General features: G+C 49.6%; 1 protein-coding gene and 1 pseudogene across 6 annotated transcripts in view; one reads left to right on the top strand and one right to left on the bottom strand.

Moving 5' to 3' along the window:
* Positions 1-4,979: 4,979 nt before the first annotated feature.
* Positions 4,980-17,739, bottom strand: part of ARHGEF37 (Rho guanine nucleotide exchange factor 37) — a 36,142-nt gene continuing 23,382 nt past the window's right edge. For 5 of the 6 annotated variants that reach the window (XM_039836513.1, XM_039836511.1, XM_039836515.1 and 2 more), the window contains 6 exons: positions 16,898-17,008; positions 15,890-16,219; positions 13,289-13,417; positions 10,131-10,326; positions 8,498-8,655; positions 4,980-7,819 (listed from right to left, as the gene is read on the bottom strand). In XM_039836513.1, coding sequence (XP_039692447.1) covers positions 7,610-7,819; positions 8,498-8,655; positions 10,131-10,326; positions 13,289-13,417; positions 15,890-16,219; positions 16,898-17,008 — 1,134 coding nt within the window. In that variant the 3' untranslated portion in view covers positions 4,980-7,609. The remainder of the gene's footprint in view (positions 7,820-8,497; positions 8,656-10,130; positions 10,327-13,288; positions 13,418-15,889; positions 16,220-16,897; positions 17,009-17,739) is intronic. The other variant, XM_039836516.1, reaches the window with a different exon arrangement.
* On the top strand, positions 12,444-12,561 carry LOC120581682 (uncharacterized; annotated as a pseudogene).

The raw sequence follows: 17,739 nt of genomic DNA, 5'->3' as shown, positions 1-17,739 counted from the left end.
GGGAAATCAGACAACAAACAAACAAGAATGTAACAAGGAGTGATATCTATATAAACAAGAATAGAGAGGGAATCTATAACCACAGTAAGATAGGAGGATGCATGAATGAGGGATGGGGGACAGGGTGGGGACGGTGGGAGGCTTCCCAGATGCAGTGGCCAGTGAAGGCATCACCGAAGAGTTGACCTGCGTGGCGAGAAGCCAGCCTTGAGCAGACCTGGGAGAAGAGCATCCCAGGGAAGGGAAGGGCCAGTGCAAAGGCCCCGGGTCGGGAATGAGCTTAGAGTCACTGAGGGATGGAAAGGGAGCAAACGAATACAGTGAGAAAGTCGTAGCACGGTGATGAAGGCAGAGGGAGCAGCGAGAGGGAGGCAGGAGGCCCATCAAGCAGGGCTTTTTTGGTCAGAGCAAGGAGCTTGGGTTTTGTTCGGTTTTGAGCAGAGGCGTGACAGCCTCTAATTTCCTTCTTTCAAAGACTCATTCTTCTCTATGGAGAGTAGGCTGAGGGCGAAGGACAAAAGCAGAAACCTAGAGACTATCAGGAGGCACCTGCAGGGGACCAGGTGAGGGACGATGCCGCTCTGCCTGAGCGGAGGCTGTGGAAATGGGAGAAGTGAACCAATCTGGGAAAGATTTTAGAGGCCTCGCCGAAGAATTAAATGTGAAGGGCAGAGAGGAAGAGAGGAATCGGGGCGAATCCCAAGTTTTTGGCATGAACAGCTGAATGGATGATGGCAGCATTTACTGAGAGGGGAAGAGTGGCTTTGGGGTTGCAGTTGCAGGTTAGGTATTTGTTGGCACTGTCCCTTATAGGAGGCAAAGGAGCATGACAGACTCTCAAGGGAGAGGGCTATAATCCAAATTCCATATTCAACTCTATTAAAAATAATGTATTACATGCATGCAGCAATACCTTAAAAAAAAAAAACAGAGCACATTATTGTCACAATACAAGCTATGAAGAGGAAATCTGGACCAACTGTTTTTAGCTGGTAGCTCTGATTCTCTAGGCGGGAGTGGGGACACATGGCCCCTAAGGAAAGTGCCATACCTTGGAACCTCTGGCCTGGGAGGTGGCCAGGAGAGTGGTGTCAAGGGGAAGAGGATGAGTGTTGAAATTTTTCCACTAGTTTTTGTGCGTGCGTTGTATTTGTTTTTTAATTACGTAGTTGCCATTCTGACCTATGGCTTCTTTTTTTTTTTTTTTTTGGCTGGAAGAGAGGAGATGAAAAAGAATTTGTGATAAAAACATTTCGAAATTTGATTATAGTGGACAATTTGGTGACAGACAGAGGAGAGAGGGGTTGGGAGGCTGAGAGAATGGGGTGAAGGGTTAAAGAAGTACAAATTCGCAGTTGATAGTTGGTCATGGGGATGGGGAGCACAGCAGAGGCAACGCAGTTAATATTAATGTCATGGCTAGGTGGAGGGCCAGGGGAGGGAGGGAGCAATTGGAGGGATCATTTTATGAACTATATAGATGTCTACCCAATGTATTGTATACTTGAAACTAATTTAAATAAATAAATTAAAAAAAAAACATTTAGAAATTTGAAAAAAAATAAAATAAAGGTAGGGGGAAGGTAGACTCACAAGCACTGGCCCTACCAGAAGACTATCTACAAATGAGCTGTGGGCTGGCGAAGAAGCTTCTTGAGAGAATAAAGTAATTCAAGATGGCTGACTCTAATCACCGGAGAGCATCTGAGGACATGGTCACAGCTACGTTGTCAGGGGAGCAACCTTTGGCCTCTTATGACATCCACTAGTTTTCAGTTTTGAAAGAGATCACGCAGACTCTTGAACCTATTTTTCAGAGTCTGAAGTGGTGAAGGGTCAGAAGCACAGACATGAGAGGAGAGTTTGAAGGCACAGGGGAGTGTCAGCCCAGAGAAGAGAAAATTCGGGCATGGGATCCCTGCCTGCAGTTTGGAAGGATACCGCCGAGGGAGTGGGAGGCAGTAGTATGGGCTTGTACGATCAAGCACTCATATGTCCCAGATACAGTACCAAACGCTTCCATGCCTTATCCCATTTCAACATCCCAACAACACTTCGAGGTAAGGCTATTTCCTGGGTTTACCCACAAAGAGGAAAGTGAGGTTTTAGAGAGATGAAGTAACTCGTTCAGAGGTTACACAGCTGGTAAGTGTGAAGTCAGGATTTGAACTCAGGCACTGGCATTGTGAAGTCTGGGCTCCTGACCTCCCCTGCCTCTTTCCCAGAACTGCTCCCAGGTCCAACCCAACTTGCTCCCTCGGTCCAATCCTGTCCTCAGATAGGACGGTTTCAAGCAGTCCCTAGGGTTCAATACAAAGTCCCCTGTGCTCAAAGCTGGACCCTAAGCTTGTGCCCAGCTCTCGATCCTGCCTCCTGCCATGATCTGCATATCTTTAGGGAGCCTCATCCTGGAGTCCCCAGGACCTGATACTTGAACCTCAACCCAAAGACTGGAACCCCACTGCCCACTCAGTGAGCTGGCCTATATCTCTATCCTGTCCTCAATTGCCCCCTTGGGGCTCTGACTGTCTGCTGGACATCTGCCGCCTCCCCCACATCCCTGGAGAGTGTGCCCGGGGGTCGCTGCCTCCCAGCCTCACAACTCTGTCACTTGACTTGACCCTCTTCTAGGACTGACAGCTGGATCTGTGTCCCCAACCTCAGTCTTGCCGCGTGGTAGAGACAAAGACCTCAATCCCGACGGCAACACCAGCGCATCTGGTGAAATGCCTGCAGAATGAGGTCCACCGTGGCTGGCTACTGTCGAGCTTTGTATTTGGTTTTTTAATTTGCAGTTCTTGAGAGCTTCCTATGCGCCAGGTTCTGGATTAATCCTATAAAGTGGATGCTATCACGTAAACCTCCAACCGTCCTGGGAGTAGCGAATTGAAGGTACGGTGGTTGTTATTAACACACCAGTTCTTTTTTCAGGCCAGAGGCTCTGCTGACACGCCCAGAAGCCCTGAGACCCCAGAATCAAGACAAGCAGCCTTTTCCCTAGACGCCTCACCCCCACTTCCCATCCTCCTGACCTGGGGCTCACTGCCCTCCCATCCCCCCCAGGATCGTCAACCCACACTCAGGCAGAAGATGCAAGAATGGGTTTTTGAGACCCACACAATCTCCGCACAGAATACTTCACATCAAAAGGTTAAAACAAACAAACAAACAAAACCCTGGTTTCTGGCTTCTCTTGAAAAATCAGAATGTCTGGCCCCACTGAGCCCTGATTCTGATGTGGCAACGTAGATGGGAGCCAAGAAGTTGCTCCTTCAGACTGAGTATGTATGCTTGGGTCCAACACAGTCCCCACCACTCCCTAATGTCCTTCACCTGGCTCTTCCTCTCATTTGTACCACTTGCCCAGCGCCAATGGGCATTTATTTGACTCCACAGCGCCTCCCAGCCCTCCCTCAGCTGGCCAGTGGAGCTCTGCTGCCACCTGATGGCCATAGTTCACATGTTCCCTCACTGCCCGTTGGTGATGCTCCTGATGTGGTCCAGGACCACATGCACTGTCATTTACTCCTCTCGGCCATCCTGTGAGGACAGGAATTGTACCCACTTTACAGATGAGAAAAAATGGAAAGATAAGTTCAGAAATTACAGATAAAAAACAGATGAGAAAGGTTAAGTGAATGGATTGTTCGGGATCCTAGCTCCTGGTGATGTGCCAGGAGGGGAAATCAGCTCTTTCTCTCCTTAACACCAGTCCAAGGCATTTCAGTCTCCTCCTTGCCTTAACAGGCCCTAAAATGACTCTTCTACACTGGAAGTTGGGTCCTGGAAGAGGGAGCCAGGGACTCGAGATAAGCCAGAACTGTACAGTGAGTACTTCAGGGGCTGAGTGGGAAGGACAGGGGAGGCTGGGGACCCTCATCAAACTTTGTCATATGCAGAAATCATAAGAGCATTTGCTACTTGCCTATGGTCAAGTAGGCCTTGAACTCGGGTTTTCTAAGGCCAAATAAGTTCCAGGCACTTTTCACAGCACCACACTACCTCCCCAGGCCTGCAAAGGCCTCTCTTTCCCCTTTTGCTTTCTTCAATCTTATTTGTCCTGCATGGCCCAGCACCTGCCCCACCTCCTCCAGGAAGGCTCCTTAACCACCTCAGCCCCCGTCCCCTGCTCCCACCAAATCTCCCCCTTGTCTCCTGCCCTGGAGTGCCAAGTAACTGCCTGATGCTTGCATGTCTTGCCTCTCCAGCTGGCTGGGAGGTTCCTCAGAAACTGGGCCTCTGTGTTCCCATCCCCTCTGGGATGTTTATCTGAGCAATATGTATAGAACTTGAGGCACAAGACGGATGCTTAGGGAGAGTCTGGGGTGAACGAGAGCTTGCATCCTAAAATAGAAACCCTGGATGTGTCACTCCTCCGCTTCAAACCTCTTAGTGCCCCACCCTCACTGCCCTTAGAATAAAACCCAAAGCTCCTTACCATGTTGACCTAAACCATCTCTCACTGCACCCACCACCTCTACCCATACCCTGTGTTTTAGCTCTACAGCATTTCAATTCCCATACTCGCTCTTACCTCTGGGCCTCTGCACACGCCCTGTCTCCCAACTTCTCGTAACCCTAGTTCCTCATCGGGCCTCAGCTTGGATGTCACTTCTTTCAGAAAGCCTTCATTAGCCACCACATCCAAGTAGGGGCTGGCCCCACCCCTGGGCTCCAGTGGCACCTGTTATTGCCCTATCCTAACACTTAATGCTGCATTTGACTGACTCTTGACTTGCTTCTCTCGCCAGACTGTGGGCTTAGGGAGGAAAGCATAGCCCCACCACCACATCTGTATGGTTTCTTGCTGTGACCTAAGGTCAACTCCCGGAGGCATCAAAGGTGTGTTGTAGATACTTCTTAAATAAACACGTGGATGAATGAGGTACCATTTTTATGTACAGCAAGTGTCCAGCAAACAAATGTCACACTGGGGTAACTGACTATCCAATGGATAGAGCACACAAATTCCAGAGACATTTTCACCTTTGAAGTTCTTTATTCCCAGTAGTTCACATCAGTTATTCACCAAGCTAGATCTCATTGTATTAACCGAGAATTCACTCATCTTTCCTTTGATATTGTAATCTTGTCCTCATGTCCAAAACTGGGCTGGGGCCCAAAAGCTTAAAGAGGTCTCACTCCGCTGCAGGGAGCAAGAGGCACCCCTGTGAATCAGTCTTCAACTCCTAGAAGTCTTGTTGGGTTTATAGGCAAACACCTTAGCAAGTTCAATATGTGACAGCCCAACAGTGAAATAAACAAGACACAATACAACGGTTCTAGGCATTTTGGTGGGGAAAGGCACATTATACAGAGTCCCCTGGAGAAAATACAGGCCATTCTTCATCTTCTCAATATGCATTTTCTCACCCTTCAGTGACTTTTAATCTCATCCACGAGAAACTGCAACCCATGTGCTACTGAATACTTTATTTTCCCTTCACGAGATAGATTTGGTTCCAAGTGTATTTCAGTTTTCTCCCTTATGCCTACAAAACATCCAGTTTTGTTCGGGTCCCTTTTAATGGCACTTATAAATATACATTCTGGGACCTGACAGAACAGGCTGTCCTATTTCAAACCACCTCTAGAGCTGCCTGTTCCAAACATCAGAGCTAGTACAAAACTCGGATGGGGCATGTCCTAGCTTATAGCTTGTGGTCATTTCTGACCCCAGGTCTCTCTCATCCACCACTGGGTATCTAGGGTAGAGGTCTCCAACCCTGGCCACACAGTAAGCACCTGAGTTCCGGAGGCCTGGGCCGCACCCCAAACCAATTACATCAGAATCTCCAGGTGGGGTCCTGGTGTCAGTCATAGTGGAAAGCTGCCCAGGTGACTACAACTGGTAGCCACGTTAAGAAGCCCCGAGCTAAGGTTCTAGCACACAGCAGACTCTCAGTGAGTGTTGTGGAACCACAAATGGATTTCTCATTTTATTATCTGCTCTCCTATGCTTCCTGTTTGTATCAGAAATCTGAGCGCGAAAGAGAAAGGAAAACGAGTCAAGAGCATCTTTTAAAGTGAATTTGGGGCTGGGAAAGGGGTTATGGGGACTGAGTTTCTCCTGCATTATGTAGTCTTCACGCTTTCACAAGCCCAAAGGAGGTGAGTTACAGGCTGACACTGATCTGTATATGTTTCTTAAATGCCCTCTAAAAACTGGAGCTTATCGTTACATTAACAAAAGATATTCTTGGAAATAAGTCTTAACTGACACCTGTTTTTACACATACTGTATCTTGGGTTGGTTCCAAAATTTGTATTAAGGACCATGTTGGATCACCTTTATACTCTTCTGTGACTCCTGTAATTTATCTTAGCCCAACCTAGTGACAACCTAGAGATCATGATTCAACAGTGGCCGCACCCAAAATCGCCCCAGTGGGTCGGTCTTTCTTGAACAGGAACCATTTTCAGGGGCTTCCCTTTCCAGGTTCTACAAAGGGATGATAATAGGTTTGATCTCACGAAGTTCGAGAGTTTGGCTACCCAGAATGCAGTACTGAGAAGGCTCCTGCGGCAGATGCTGGGTTGGTGGGAAAGGACGCCACGCTGACGAACAGTGCCTGCCATGGGCGCAGGAATGGAAAGTGGGCAGAGATGCTGATGCTGAGACCACTCCCCAAACATCCTGCAACTAAAGGCAATTTAGTTGCCTTTATAGATGGGAGACCGGAGATTGTGTCCTATGTCTAAGGTCCCACAGCCAACTGACATCATGTCTACGGTTGCTTCCAGGCCCTCAGTGGCCTCCTGAAATTACTGGGGGTTCCCCTGCCTCTCCTTCTTCCAGAAACAAGCCATGACCAAGTCTCCCCCACCCACCAGGCCTGTAATCACCTGCTTCACAGTCTCCTCTGTGATTTGCATGCTCCTTTGTCCCCTAGTCCAAAGAAAACAGTAGCAGTGTATAACTGCTGCCAGCAGCCTCACACACCCCACTTAACACACCCTCAAAAATCCCCTCCTCCCTGGGACAGTTCTGAATTTGCCTACACACATTCCAGAACTGTGACTTGGTCACACCCACTCCCAGGCCCCGGCAAGAGTCTCCTGGGAACCCCTCCTCTGCCCCACAAGCCCTTGCTCTCCCGCTAGGGGGTGCTGTCTGGGGTTCACCGCCCAAGATAACTCAGCTCCCAGAGAGGAGAAAGAAAAGAGGACTGGCTGGCTGTGGTGCCTCCTGATGCCACACGCAGAAAAGTGAGCTGTCAGACCTGGCAGTTTGAGGATTCTCCAGCGCCCCTCCCTGCAACCACACAGCACACAGGTAACGTTCACTGGGTGACTCTCTCCATGGCGCACATGGGGGCACGGGAAAGACTGGCCTTCAGCTATGGCAAGTCCTGATCGCCCTGACTTGCCATCCAGGGTGTTGTGACTCCGGGTTGGAACGACTTCATGAGTGGTCCCAGCTGGAGCCTTTCACGCCCATCCACACCAGGGCACACCCTCCTCTTCTGGCTGCCTTCTGGGTGCCTGTCACCCCACCCTGGCCTGATGTCCCTTTCTACCCCACCTTCTCGTTGCTTTTTCTCCCTCCCAGAGTCATAGCCTCCAAGCCTGTCCATCCCTTGGTAACATGGGCTCTAAGGAAGGCGCCCTAGGAGGGCAGACTCCAGCCCCACGGAGCTGGGCTTGGGGCCCTGGCCAGGAAGCTAGAAGGCACGTATCCCCTCTGTCCGTTCACTTCTACGAGGCTCCATTCCGGGTTTCCTTTCTTGTCCTGGGCCTCCAGGACAGTCACAGACTGGCCTGCCTGCAGACTCACTTCATGGCTGCTTCTGGCCACAAAGGGGTACACCGCCACCATCTGAAACACATGGGGAGCGACACAGAATCGATCAGGGTGGGAAGACAGACAGATGCAATCCAGAGAAGCTGTTTAACTTCATCCCTCCCAGCAACTCGGTCCCTCTTGCCGGGCAGTCGTCACCAGCTAAACATAGCCTCTGTGCTAAAGACGATGGCTCCTTCTGCTACCTCCACCCCTAACATCTACAACGCGATAGGCTCTGTTCTAGCACTTTGTGTGGCTTTGACTTTCACAATTCTAAAACTATTTGGCCCATTTTTTAGGTAAGGGAATTGAGACTGAGAGAAGTCAAGGAACTTATTCAAAATCACACAGGTAGTTTTCAATGTGCTCACAAGGTTGTGCAACCATCACTAGTTAGCAGTTACTTCCCATTGCCCCTGCCCCCAGCCCCTGCCAACCGCGGATCTATTTTCCATGTCTATGCATTTGCCTCTTCCGGACATTTCGTATCAATAGAGTCAGACAAAATGCGGCCTTCTGTGTCTAACTACACGTGGTAGTAGGTATCGGCACTTCCTTTCTCCAGGACCCACCCCCGGCCAGGACACTGGTGTGGCCATTGATCAAGGCCCTGGCCTCACAGGATGGTAGCCCCCCCAGGCAGGAGGAAAATCAGAGCCCCACTCCAGGTGGCCATTGGAAGGCAAGCCCCTACCCCTCTCCCAGACTCACCTGGGTCCCGGTTGGGACAGAGGGGACTGGGACTGGGGTGGGTTCTGGAGATAGATGTCGGAAGCTCTCATGAGGTCCAGCCTGCCCTCTGAGCTTCTCCTCACCGGGGACGACGCGGTACTGCTCCAGTCTCCCAGCAGGCACATATCCTCGATGTCCTACAGGACATGCAGAATGTTACCTGGCTGTGGGCCACCTTTTCCACCCCTTTAATGACAGAGGAGGTCACCACCATTCATAGATGTTCAATGCCTCCAACACAGCTTCTTAGCAGTAAAGAGGGCTTGAAAAGCTCACCTAGGAAGCTCACAAACCCACCCCGCACCCTGCACTCACAGTCTCTAGCTTCCGCTTGCACACCTCCAGAGACAGGGAGCTCACTCCCTCTTGAGGCAGCCCACTCTGCTTTGAACAGCTCTGACAGAGAGAAAAAGCGTTTCCTCAGACTGGGATAAAGACTGCTTTCCCGGTGCTGGTGCCGCTGGCCCCCTTCCCTCTGGTGGCATCCCTGAGCAAGGCTGCTGTCCCAGGAGGCAGAAATTGCCTTTCTCTTCTCCAAGTGCTCCCAGTTTCTTCCTCATGGAACCACTCCTCCAGTGCCGCTCTGGTTGCTGTCATTATGAATGGCCACCACTGCCCAAGAGCGCCCTAGGCACAAGGACTGGCACTGATTACCTAGACTTCACAGCGCCCTGGTCGGTGCTGTCTCCATTTCCTGCTGAGCCAACCAAGCTCCGAGCTCTGAGAGGCTCTGTGACCTCTCCAAGGTCGTAGGGCTAGTAAAGTGGCATTGCTGGGAGCCACGCCCAGTCCTCTTGACCCCAGGAGCCTTGTTTTAACCCCCGTTCAGCTGTTTTTCAACATGAATCATGATTTCTGCTGAATTTGTGCTGTTTCCTTAATTTTTTAACAGGCTCACTTCTTTAAAATTCTTCTTGCACTATGCAATACGAATAAAATCATGGTTTTATGTACTAATTTTGATTTTTTCCAATACACATTAAGGTCCTTAAGTAACAATTATAATAATAAACTGTCTGAAGTGGGAAAACTGTAGCTACGTCACCTCCCAACAATCCTGTGTAACCCTCATCCTGCCTGTCACATGTCCTCTGCTGGGCCATCTCCTCCCGGGTTCACGCTGCCACTTGCCTCTGGTTGCACTGGGGCACCCAAACCTGAGCGGCACACCGCAAGGGTGTGACCAGTGCAGAGGGGACAGGATAACACCTCTCTCGATCTGGATGTGAGACATCCGTTCACGTAGCCGAGAGCTAAGCATCCCCTCTCTGCGTATCTCCATCTTCCAGGGTGACGCTGAAGTTGCTGAAGTCTTTCCACCCCAGTGGTTTGTGGGGTCCCCCAGGCAGGGTCCTTGTCTTCCTTGCATAGCACCCAGCACACAGTAGGTGCTTGACAATGAATGTTACAGTGAAAGACTCAAACTCCTCTTTTTGGCATTTCACGCACCGCATTAGGCCACCCGTGCCCCAAGCCCTGCATTTTGACCTGTGCTCATTCCCTGTCTGGATGTTCACAGCCAGACTCTGGCCCACACTGCCCATGTCTCCCCACTGGCTCCTGCTGGGTGGTTTTCTCAGAAGGAACAAGAGGGCGACAAAGTCCCACGTACCCCCAGTGTCCACCAGCCAGCGGCTGCTGTTGCCTTTGGTGTCCTTGTTTTGAAGGAGAGCCACGACTTGGCCCTGCAGCAGTGTCAGGTCCAGGGTCCCAGACCCGCGGATGTTGCTTGTCACCTGGTACAGCTTTTCTGGGCCATACCTGCTCAGGAGAGCCTGCACCTGGCGTTCAGCTCCTGGAAGGAGTGGCTGGGGAGAGGCGGGACAGAGACAGGTGCTCAAGTTAGCACGTCAAAGCTGGGCCAACGCTTGCCCTCATGGTGAGAGCCAGCAGTCCTGGGCAGATGCTGGCCCTACCCCTGCCACCTCGATGGGGGCAACAGTCCCCTACTGGACAGCTGGATTGGATGAGGAAGACATAGTCTTCGTATCCAAAGGCATCTCAGAAGAAACTTCTAATTTAACCCCTAAAATCCCTCCCAGGTCTACACTGAAAGGGTTTCCTACAATACTAATTCAGGTTCTGAAATTGCTCAGTTACAGAACTCCAGAACTGGGCCCGGGATTCTGCCCCTAGCACCAAGCTAAGTTATCCCTCAGGAAAATGCCTTGCACAGGTCTTTCAATACCATTAGGTGTTAGATTGTGAGCTTCATGCGGACACCAGGCCTTACTCATCTGGCATCTTAGCCAGCCGGCACAGGGCAGGCACAGGTAGACCCTCCCACATGTATGAATGAAGGGAATGCCATCTTTTACTCCATGAGTTTTCAGTCCACAAATATTTACGAAGCACCTACTGTTTAAAGGCTCGGTAACCCTTGTGAATGGTGTAGCAGAAACACAGGAGAGATCTTTGCCCTCATGGAAACTGCCATCTAGCTGGGGAGAATGAGTCTCCCAGAGGCACTTTTAAACTCATCCAAAAATCTTTTGACAGGTCCTGTGTTTTATCGTTCACTGTTTCCAGCAAAAGTATCAACAAGAAGGGACTCAGGGGTGACAGTTCCCTTTTCGTAAAACAAAGAAAAAACTAAAAATGTTGAATAGAGATTTACTACACATTCTCTCTCTCTCTCTCTCTCTCTCTCTCTTCACATATATATTCACCATGTTCTACACAGTTAGTTATTTCTAGGTGGGGAGGTGCAGGGTTTAGGGAGGTAGACAGAGGTGCCTTTCAGGGACATTTGGACACAGACTCTGCCATTATTCGTACTCCAATGGGTTCACTGAGTCAGGATCAGGAACCAGCAGAACCTGATGTTTCAAAACAGGCCTCTAAATGGAAGTGTAGAGACAGGGCAGCTTTTTATTTCAAACGGGTGGTGTTAGCATGAGCATAAAAGCCAGCGGTACAGCAAGCATCTGCCTTCTTTCCCGAGTCTGGCAGCTCCTACCTGTGCAGAGAACAGCAGCGCTCCCTGGAGGGACTGGGGTGGAGTGGAGGGAGGCCGTTAAAGATATTGTCACTAGGACTGTCCTGTGGGCCACCTCACCTCACGTGGGTTCTGTGCCTTAGCCAAGTAAGTCAGGAATTTATAGGACGGGTGTGTGCGTGTGCGTGTGCGTGTGTGTGTGTGTGTGCATGTGCGTGTGTCCTGTCAGGGGTGGATGGCAGAGGTGGGATCTATTCTCTTCCTACCAATTTGCATATGGTGCGCACTGGGATTCCCATGTTCCTATTTGTTTCTTCTTTTTGTTTTTCCGCGTCTTCTCTTTTTTCTAGTATCGGCATAGATTGCTTTTCCAATAAGATAACCGTTATTTTAAGTAGAATGAGAGAGAAGTTTCCCCAACTCACTCGAGTGGCTGATCCGTTCTTCATTTTCTGCACCCTTCCTCTGTTCAAGTTGAAGGGCCCATGTCACACCCCCGTTGAGAACTCGGCTGGGGCAGCCTCAGTGTGGGGGAGGAAGTGGGGACAGCTGAGGCCCCGGGAGCAGACACGCATCTCTGATGGTCTTTGACATTCTCTGCACTCTGGCCAGGTGTGAAGGCTGCCTGTATCTGCCCAGCTCTTCTGGGCTCCTTGTCTCTCTGTGTCTCTGGGCCCCCTTCTCTGCTGGGGAAGCTTGGGGCGGTCTCCTGACCCTTCACCTCACATCTCTCATGTGACTGAACACACAGTTTCAGTTTTCTCAGACCCAGGTGTGTCATACTCTGGGAGGCCCTCCTCCCTTCATCTACTTTAGTTACTCGTAAAACATGCACTACCTGGGTATATTCTTCAAGTGGACCGGAAGATACACTTTCTTTATATTTTAGAGAAAACTGCTTTACTACGAAAAGGATTTGGCCAGCCAAAGTTTTGTAAACTATAATGCAGCTGAAATACTGTCTTTTGCAGTTAAAAATTCCATAGCATCTACAGCCATGCCACCCTGAACACGCCGATCTTGTCTGATCTTGGAAGCTAAGCAGGGTTGGGCCTGGTTAGTACTTGGATGGGAGACCACCTAGGAAGACCAGGTGCTGTAGGCGCTAACAGATAAATAAATAAACAAACAAACAAACAAATAAATAAATAAATAAATAAAGATCCGATAGCATACAAACTTCAAGTTAAAAAATAAATAAGTCATGGGGATACAATGTACAGCACAAGGAATATACTCAATAATACCATAATAACTTCATATGGTGACAGATGGTCTTATCATGGCAATTATACTGTAAAGTATGTAAATGTCAAATATACTCAAAACTACTATAATGTTGTATGTCAACTATACCTTTAAAAAATTCCATAGCAAAAAAAAAGAATTTAAATGACTCCTTATTCAAACTTTTTATTCATCCCAAATGCTGGTATTGAGAGCAGGTTCAGTGAGAAGGTGGTGAGGAAATGGGAAATTACGGTAAAAAATTTGAATAAGTTCTAGGTTTGCGGATGTTAATGCTACTTGCCCATTATTAGACCTAATTTTACTTACTATTAAAATGCTTGGGTTCCCTTATTCTCGACCCAAGAGTTCTGTTCTGCTCTTTTGCTTATTGGCCGTGAAAGACGAGTGTGTATGGGGTGTGCTTCCCACCTGACGCCCACTCCCCAGCTCACACAGAGAAAGGAGAAAGGGAGAGGGAGAATGTTTCATGGGTAACAGGAGACAATGGAAAAAGAAAAGAGAGAGGAAATAAGAGACTGAGCCTCACCCCCACTGGCAGGTGGAGGACTGGACAGTCTTTGCAGGGGAGGAGGGACACTTACTTGTATGGTCGGAGGTGGCAGCACTTTCTTGAAGTTCTCTTGAAAGGAGCAAAGCTGGTGACCAGCCTGGCCTAGTGCATCCTCCACCAGCTTCCTGAAGGCTGGCTCAGAGAGCTGGTGGTGGGGCAGCTGGGTGGGAACAGACACTGTCATCACAACCTTCTTCGAGGGAGAGGGGACAGGGAGATCCTGGCAGCCCACATGCTCGCCTCAGATGTGTCATGATGGGCCTTTTTATCTTGGCCAGCTGTCATTTGTTGCCTGGCTACTGTCCCACTTTCCTTTGAGAAAGCACCTTCTACGGCAGTCCCAGAGACTTGCCAGTCACGGTGCTCTAGCCACAGAACTGGCAGTTGTGGCCTCCCTTCTCCTATCCACCATGATCAGTCCAAGGACTGGACAATAGACTCGAGCAAGGCCAATCGGAATGCCCTCATCAGATTCAGCATGTGACAGCTAGGAATCCGAGGGTCACTCTTCCTTTGGGTTCTGAGATGTAAAAGTTCACGCTTGGAGCTATTGGGAGCCACCATTCCCACCATGCAGGAAAAAGCCTGCCTGAGAATCGGGTCGTCCCAGAGAGGGAAACAGCACCAGGGATGGAGCGAAAGTCAGAGCCCTGACGATGTTATTTGTACTGAATGCAGCCAGGCTTTAGCACGACCTCCTCATGGCCTCCCAGGTGTGCAAGTCAATGTTCTTTATGCCTAAACTGGCTACAGGAGTTCTGAGTAACACTGTCCAGCCACTTTGACCCTGTTGGGCATCTCCTGCACTCTCATCTGACAATCTAGGAGTGAGTGAGACCCCACAGCTGACAGAGACTTGTTCTCTCTGCGTGGCACCAAACTCACTGCTCTTCTGCTCTTGGTTCTCATTTAAAGCCTGCCCCACCCCTGTGCTGACAGACTGAGGTTCTACCACACAGCACTTTCCCAAGCTCCGCGGGACAAATCCAGGTGGGTGGGTCGTGGGATACAGACAAGGAAGATGGCATCGGTCACTGACAGGCTCTAACATTCTACATTACAGAACCAAGCAAGAAATGCTCTCTTTCTGCTTTTATAAAGTTGACCTCCCCTACTGGCATCTGAAGACACTCCCCAGCCCCGCACATTGCAGCCTAAATACAAGGGGGTCTGGTAGCCCTGGAGAGAAAATTAGAGAGCGCGAGGAGAATGAAAAGATCATCTAATCAGATTTACCCTCTGCCTTCAGGAAAGAGAAATGCTTCTTATGGCAGATGGTTCAGGCCTAATTCAATTCAAAAAGAGTGTCTGAGACAGAACTCTGTACTAAATGCTGCGAGGGCCAAAAAGAAGAAAAGCTCATAGTCCCAGGCCCTCTTAATGAGGAAAAACAGCTTCATCCATCACCCCAGCAGAAGGCTGGCTCTGATAAGTGCTTAGCAGCAATACATCCTAAGGGCTGCTGGAGTACAGAGGATGGGAGATGGGGTCTTCCGCCTGGGAGAGGGCAATTCTGAGAGCTTCACGGAAAGATTCATTCACCTGTCACATATTTGAGGAGTTCCTACCACATGACAGACACTGTGAAAGGCCTGGGGGACAATGGGGAGGAGTGTCCAGACCAAGGAAGGAGTCTGTGCAAAGGGACCAGAGTCACACTCAGAAGTAGCATGCTGCAAGTGGGGGCTACAGGCATAGAGTGGGACTATGGGGTGGTGGTGGGGGAGGTAGTAAAGGGGGCAAATTTTAGAATAATTTTCATGCAAAGGAATAGATGGGAAAGCCGAGCTGGGGAACAGGAAGCAAAGGAGACAACGTGTGGTATCAGGAGTACTGAAACTGCTCCCGAGGTTGGACCCACAGACCATTCAGTTCTGATGTTGACATCAGAGAAAGACCTGAAAGCAGCTAAGGATTCAACCCCCATCTTCAAAATTCGAAAATCAAAGTTTGCATTGGGAGGTTTGTCCAAACCTCTTTGCAACCTATTTCTGCTTTCAGCAGACAGCTTCTCTTACAGGCTGCTGAGCATTTGGTCCAGAGCCCGGGCTCTGGAGGTGACCTGTCAGGGTTCACATCCCACTTCTGGCTGTGTGGCCTTGGGCAAACGGCTGTGCATCAGTATCCTTTTGAATAAAGATAATAATAAAACTTAGTCTGTAGGGGTGTTCAAGGAGTAAATGATATAATGCACAGATGATGCTCCAGACAGGTACACGGTAAGTGCTCGCGAGGAGGCGGCTGCTAGAAGCAGTGAGTGTAGCAGGAACACCAGCTGGACACATTCACTCCTGACTACGAAGAAGGGGCCTTGTCTCTGCCAACTTCTAATCCACTCCAGGGAATGGCCTCAAGGTCTACCATTTTCCCATCAGAGCTTCCTCTGCTTCTGAGTTCTGGAGCCTGGGCTGCAATCCAAGTTCTATTCTTGTTTTCATGGTCCGGCTCCATTAATGGAGAGGGAACAGGCACAAGAGATCCCCACAAGGTCCCTACAGCCTCCTCTTAAGCACCTGAGGATCTGTTCAGAAGGTCCACCCTCCATCACAGCCCCTGCAGACAAAGAGCTGAAGGGGCTTCGAGGCCTCGCCTGGCTACTCCCCCAGAGCTGTCCCAGTCCCAGAGGCCTTACCTGGGCCAAACTGCCCTCTGCCCTCTGTAGCGCTTGCTTTGCAAAGTCCCTCTGGAGAGCCACGAATGTACACAGGATCTGGCCCAGCCACTGCATGGCCAGCTGGTTAAACTGGGGGAGCTCAGCCACCAGCAGGGAGTTGAGCGCCTGGTACGTGTGCCAGGCCTCCTTCTCCTCATAGGTCATGCTGCCCTCCTCCAACTGCTTCTCTTCCAGCCGCTCAAAGTCCAGTAGTTTGTCCAGACGCTTCTTGATCAGGTTCTGAGGGCCGCCCAGGGCTTTGGCCAGGCTGCACAGCGGCTGCCAGACCAGGCCTTCCAGCCTCTGCTTCTGTGGGGAGAGACAAACTTGGGAGTCCAGGAAAGAGATGGCAGAGCGTGGGCACTGGGTAAAGGGGCTATAGGTAGGCAGATAGGCAGGCCTGGGCTCCAGTCCTCCCCTCACTGACTAGCCATCACCTCTAGCATATTATCTATCCTTTCTGGGACTCAGTGTGCCCATCTGAAAAATGGGGACAATGCAGGTAACTAGATTAGCTGAGTGCCTGGCACAGAATAAGTATTCAGTATGCCATTTCTTAATATCGATACTGTGCACAGATCTTGCAAAAGATTTTATAAAGAGTGGTGGTCAAAGCATAGATTTGGGGGCTCAGATCCCATCTTCACTTTGACTATCTGAGTAACCTGGGCGTTCACCCTCTCTGAGCCTCTGCTCTCATCTGCAGAATGGGCTATTAATAGAATCTACCCTGTAAGCTGTGTTGTGAGGATTAAATGAGGTGAAGAATGTAAAAGGCTTATCGCATTGCCTGGCAGACAGGCTCAGTAAACATCGGCTGGGGCTATTTTTATCAGTAAAATGCACTATTAATAATCTCTGCCCTGCTGACTACCCAGGGTGGTTATGGATGTGACAATCACGTAAAGGGCCTGACGTCTAAAGATTATTCTTATAGGCTCTGTCAGCTGCTCAAGAGACAAAGAGGCAAGGAGAAGTTCCACTTACAAACTCAGGGAAAGCCTGGAGCTGAAGGTCTCTCGCCAGGTTGCAGTACTGCAGCACAGGCCCCCCGCAGATGTCCAGAACGCATTCCTGTGGCCAGAAGCGGAGGAAAGCCTGGACCCAGGGAAATGAGAGACAGCCAATCATGGCCTGTGATAGCCATCTCACACCTGAATCTTCCTCCACCATATTCCTAGAGAGGTTGTCCAGGCTGCCTGCACATCCCTCCTGACAGGGAAGCATCTAGCCTATTCTATCCTTGGACAACTGGGTTGATTAGAAAGTTCTTCCTTAGACTAACATCTTTCTCCCTGTTCCAAGCACTTCCCCAAACTTTACACATTTGCCCGTCTTCTTTGTGATTTTTTTTTTTGCCATGTCCATATCCCATGCATTCTATTAATACTTTTCTATAAGTTAACTAAGCATTCCTATTTAAATTGATGCATTAAAGAAACACCTTATGATAGTACCACGAAGGGAAAACCAGTAATAATTGCCATAAATAGGCATGCAAGAATAACTGCTATAAAAACAAAGTTATTAAGTTCTGTCTGGATGTCATTGCCTGCTGAAGGCTTCCAGCCAGAAACTGGCTCTGTCTGTGCTAAAGAGATGCCAGCAAAAGAGGCTTTTCCTGGACTCCGAGGATGAACAGAGGGAGTCACTTTCTCGCCATGGAATTCCATGTCAACACTGTATCTGTCGTGTAAGTCCTGTGTCTAGAGAAATGCAGCCTGAAGCTTCCAAATATTCATCCTCCCCTGCAAAGCCAGGCATGTCTTGTGACTCTGGGTTCTCTCTCTAAAGACCCCTCCGTTCCTTTTCATGTCATGGCTCTGAGT

The sequence above is a fragment of the Pteropus medius genome, unplaced genomic scaffold (genome assembly GCF_902729225.1).
Source record: "Pteropus medius unplaced genomic scaffold, Ma_sr-lr_union100, whole genome shotgun sequence".
Taxonomy (NCBI): Eukaryota; Metazoa; Chordata; class Mammalia; order Chiroptera; family Pteropodidae; genus Pteropus; species Pteropus medius.
Note: the sequence above shows the minus strand (reverse complement) of the source record. Positions and strands in the feature narration are given on the sequence as shown.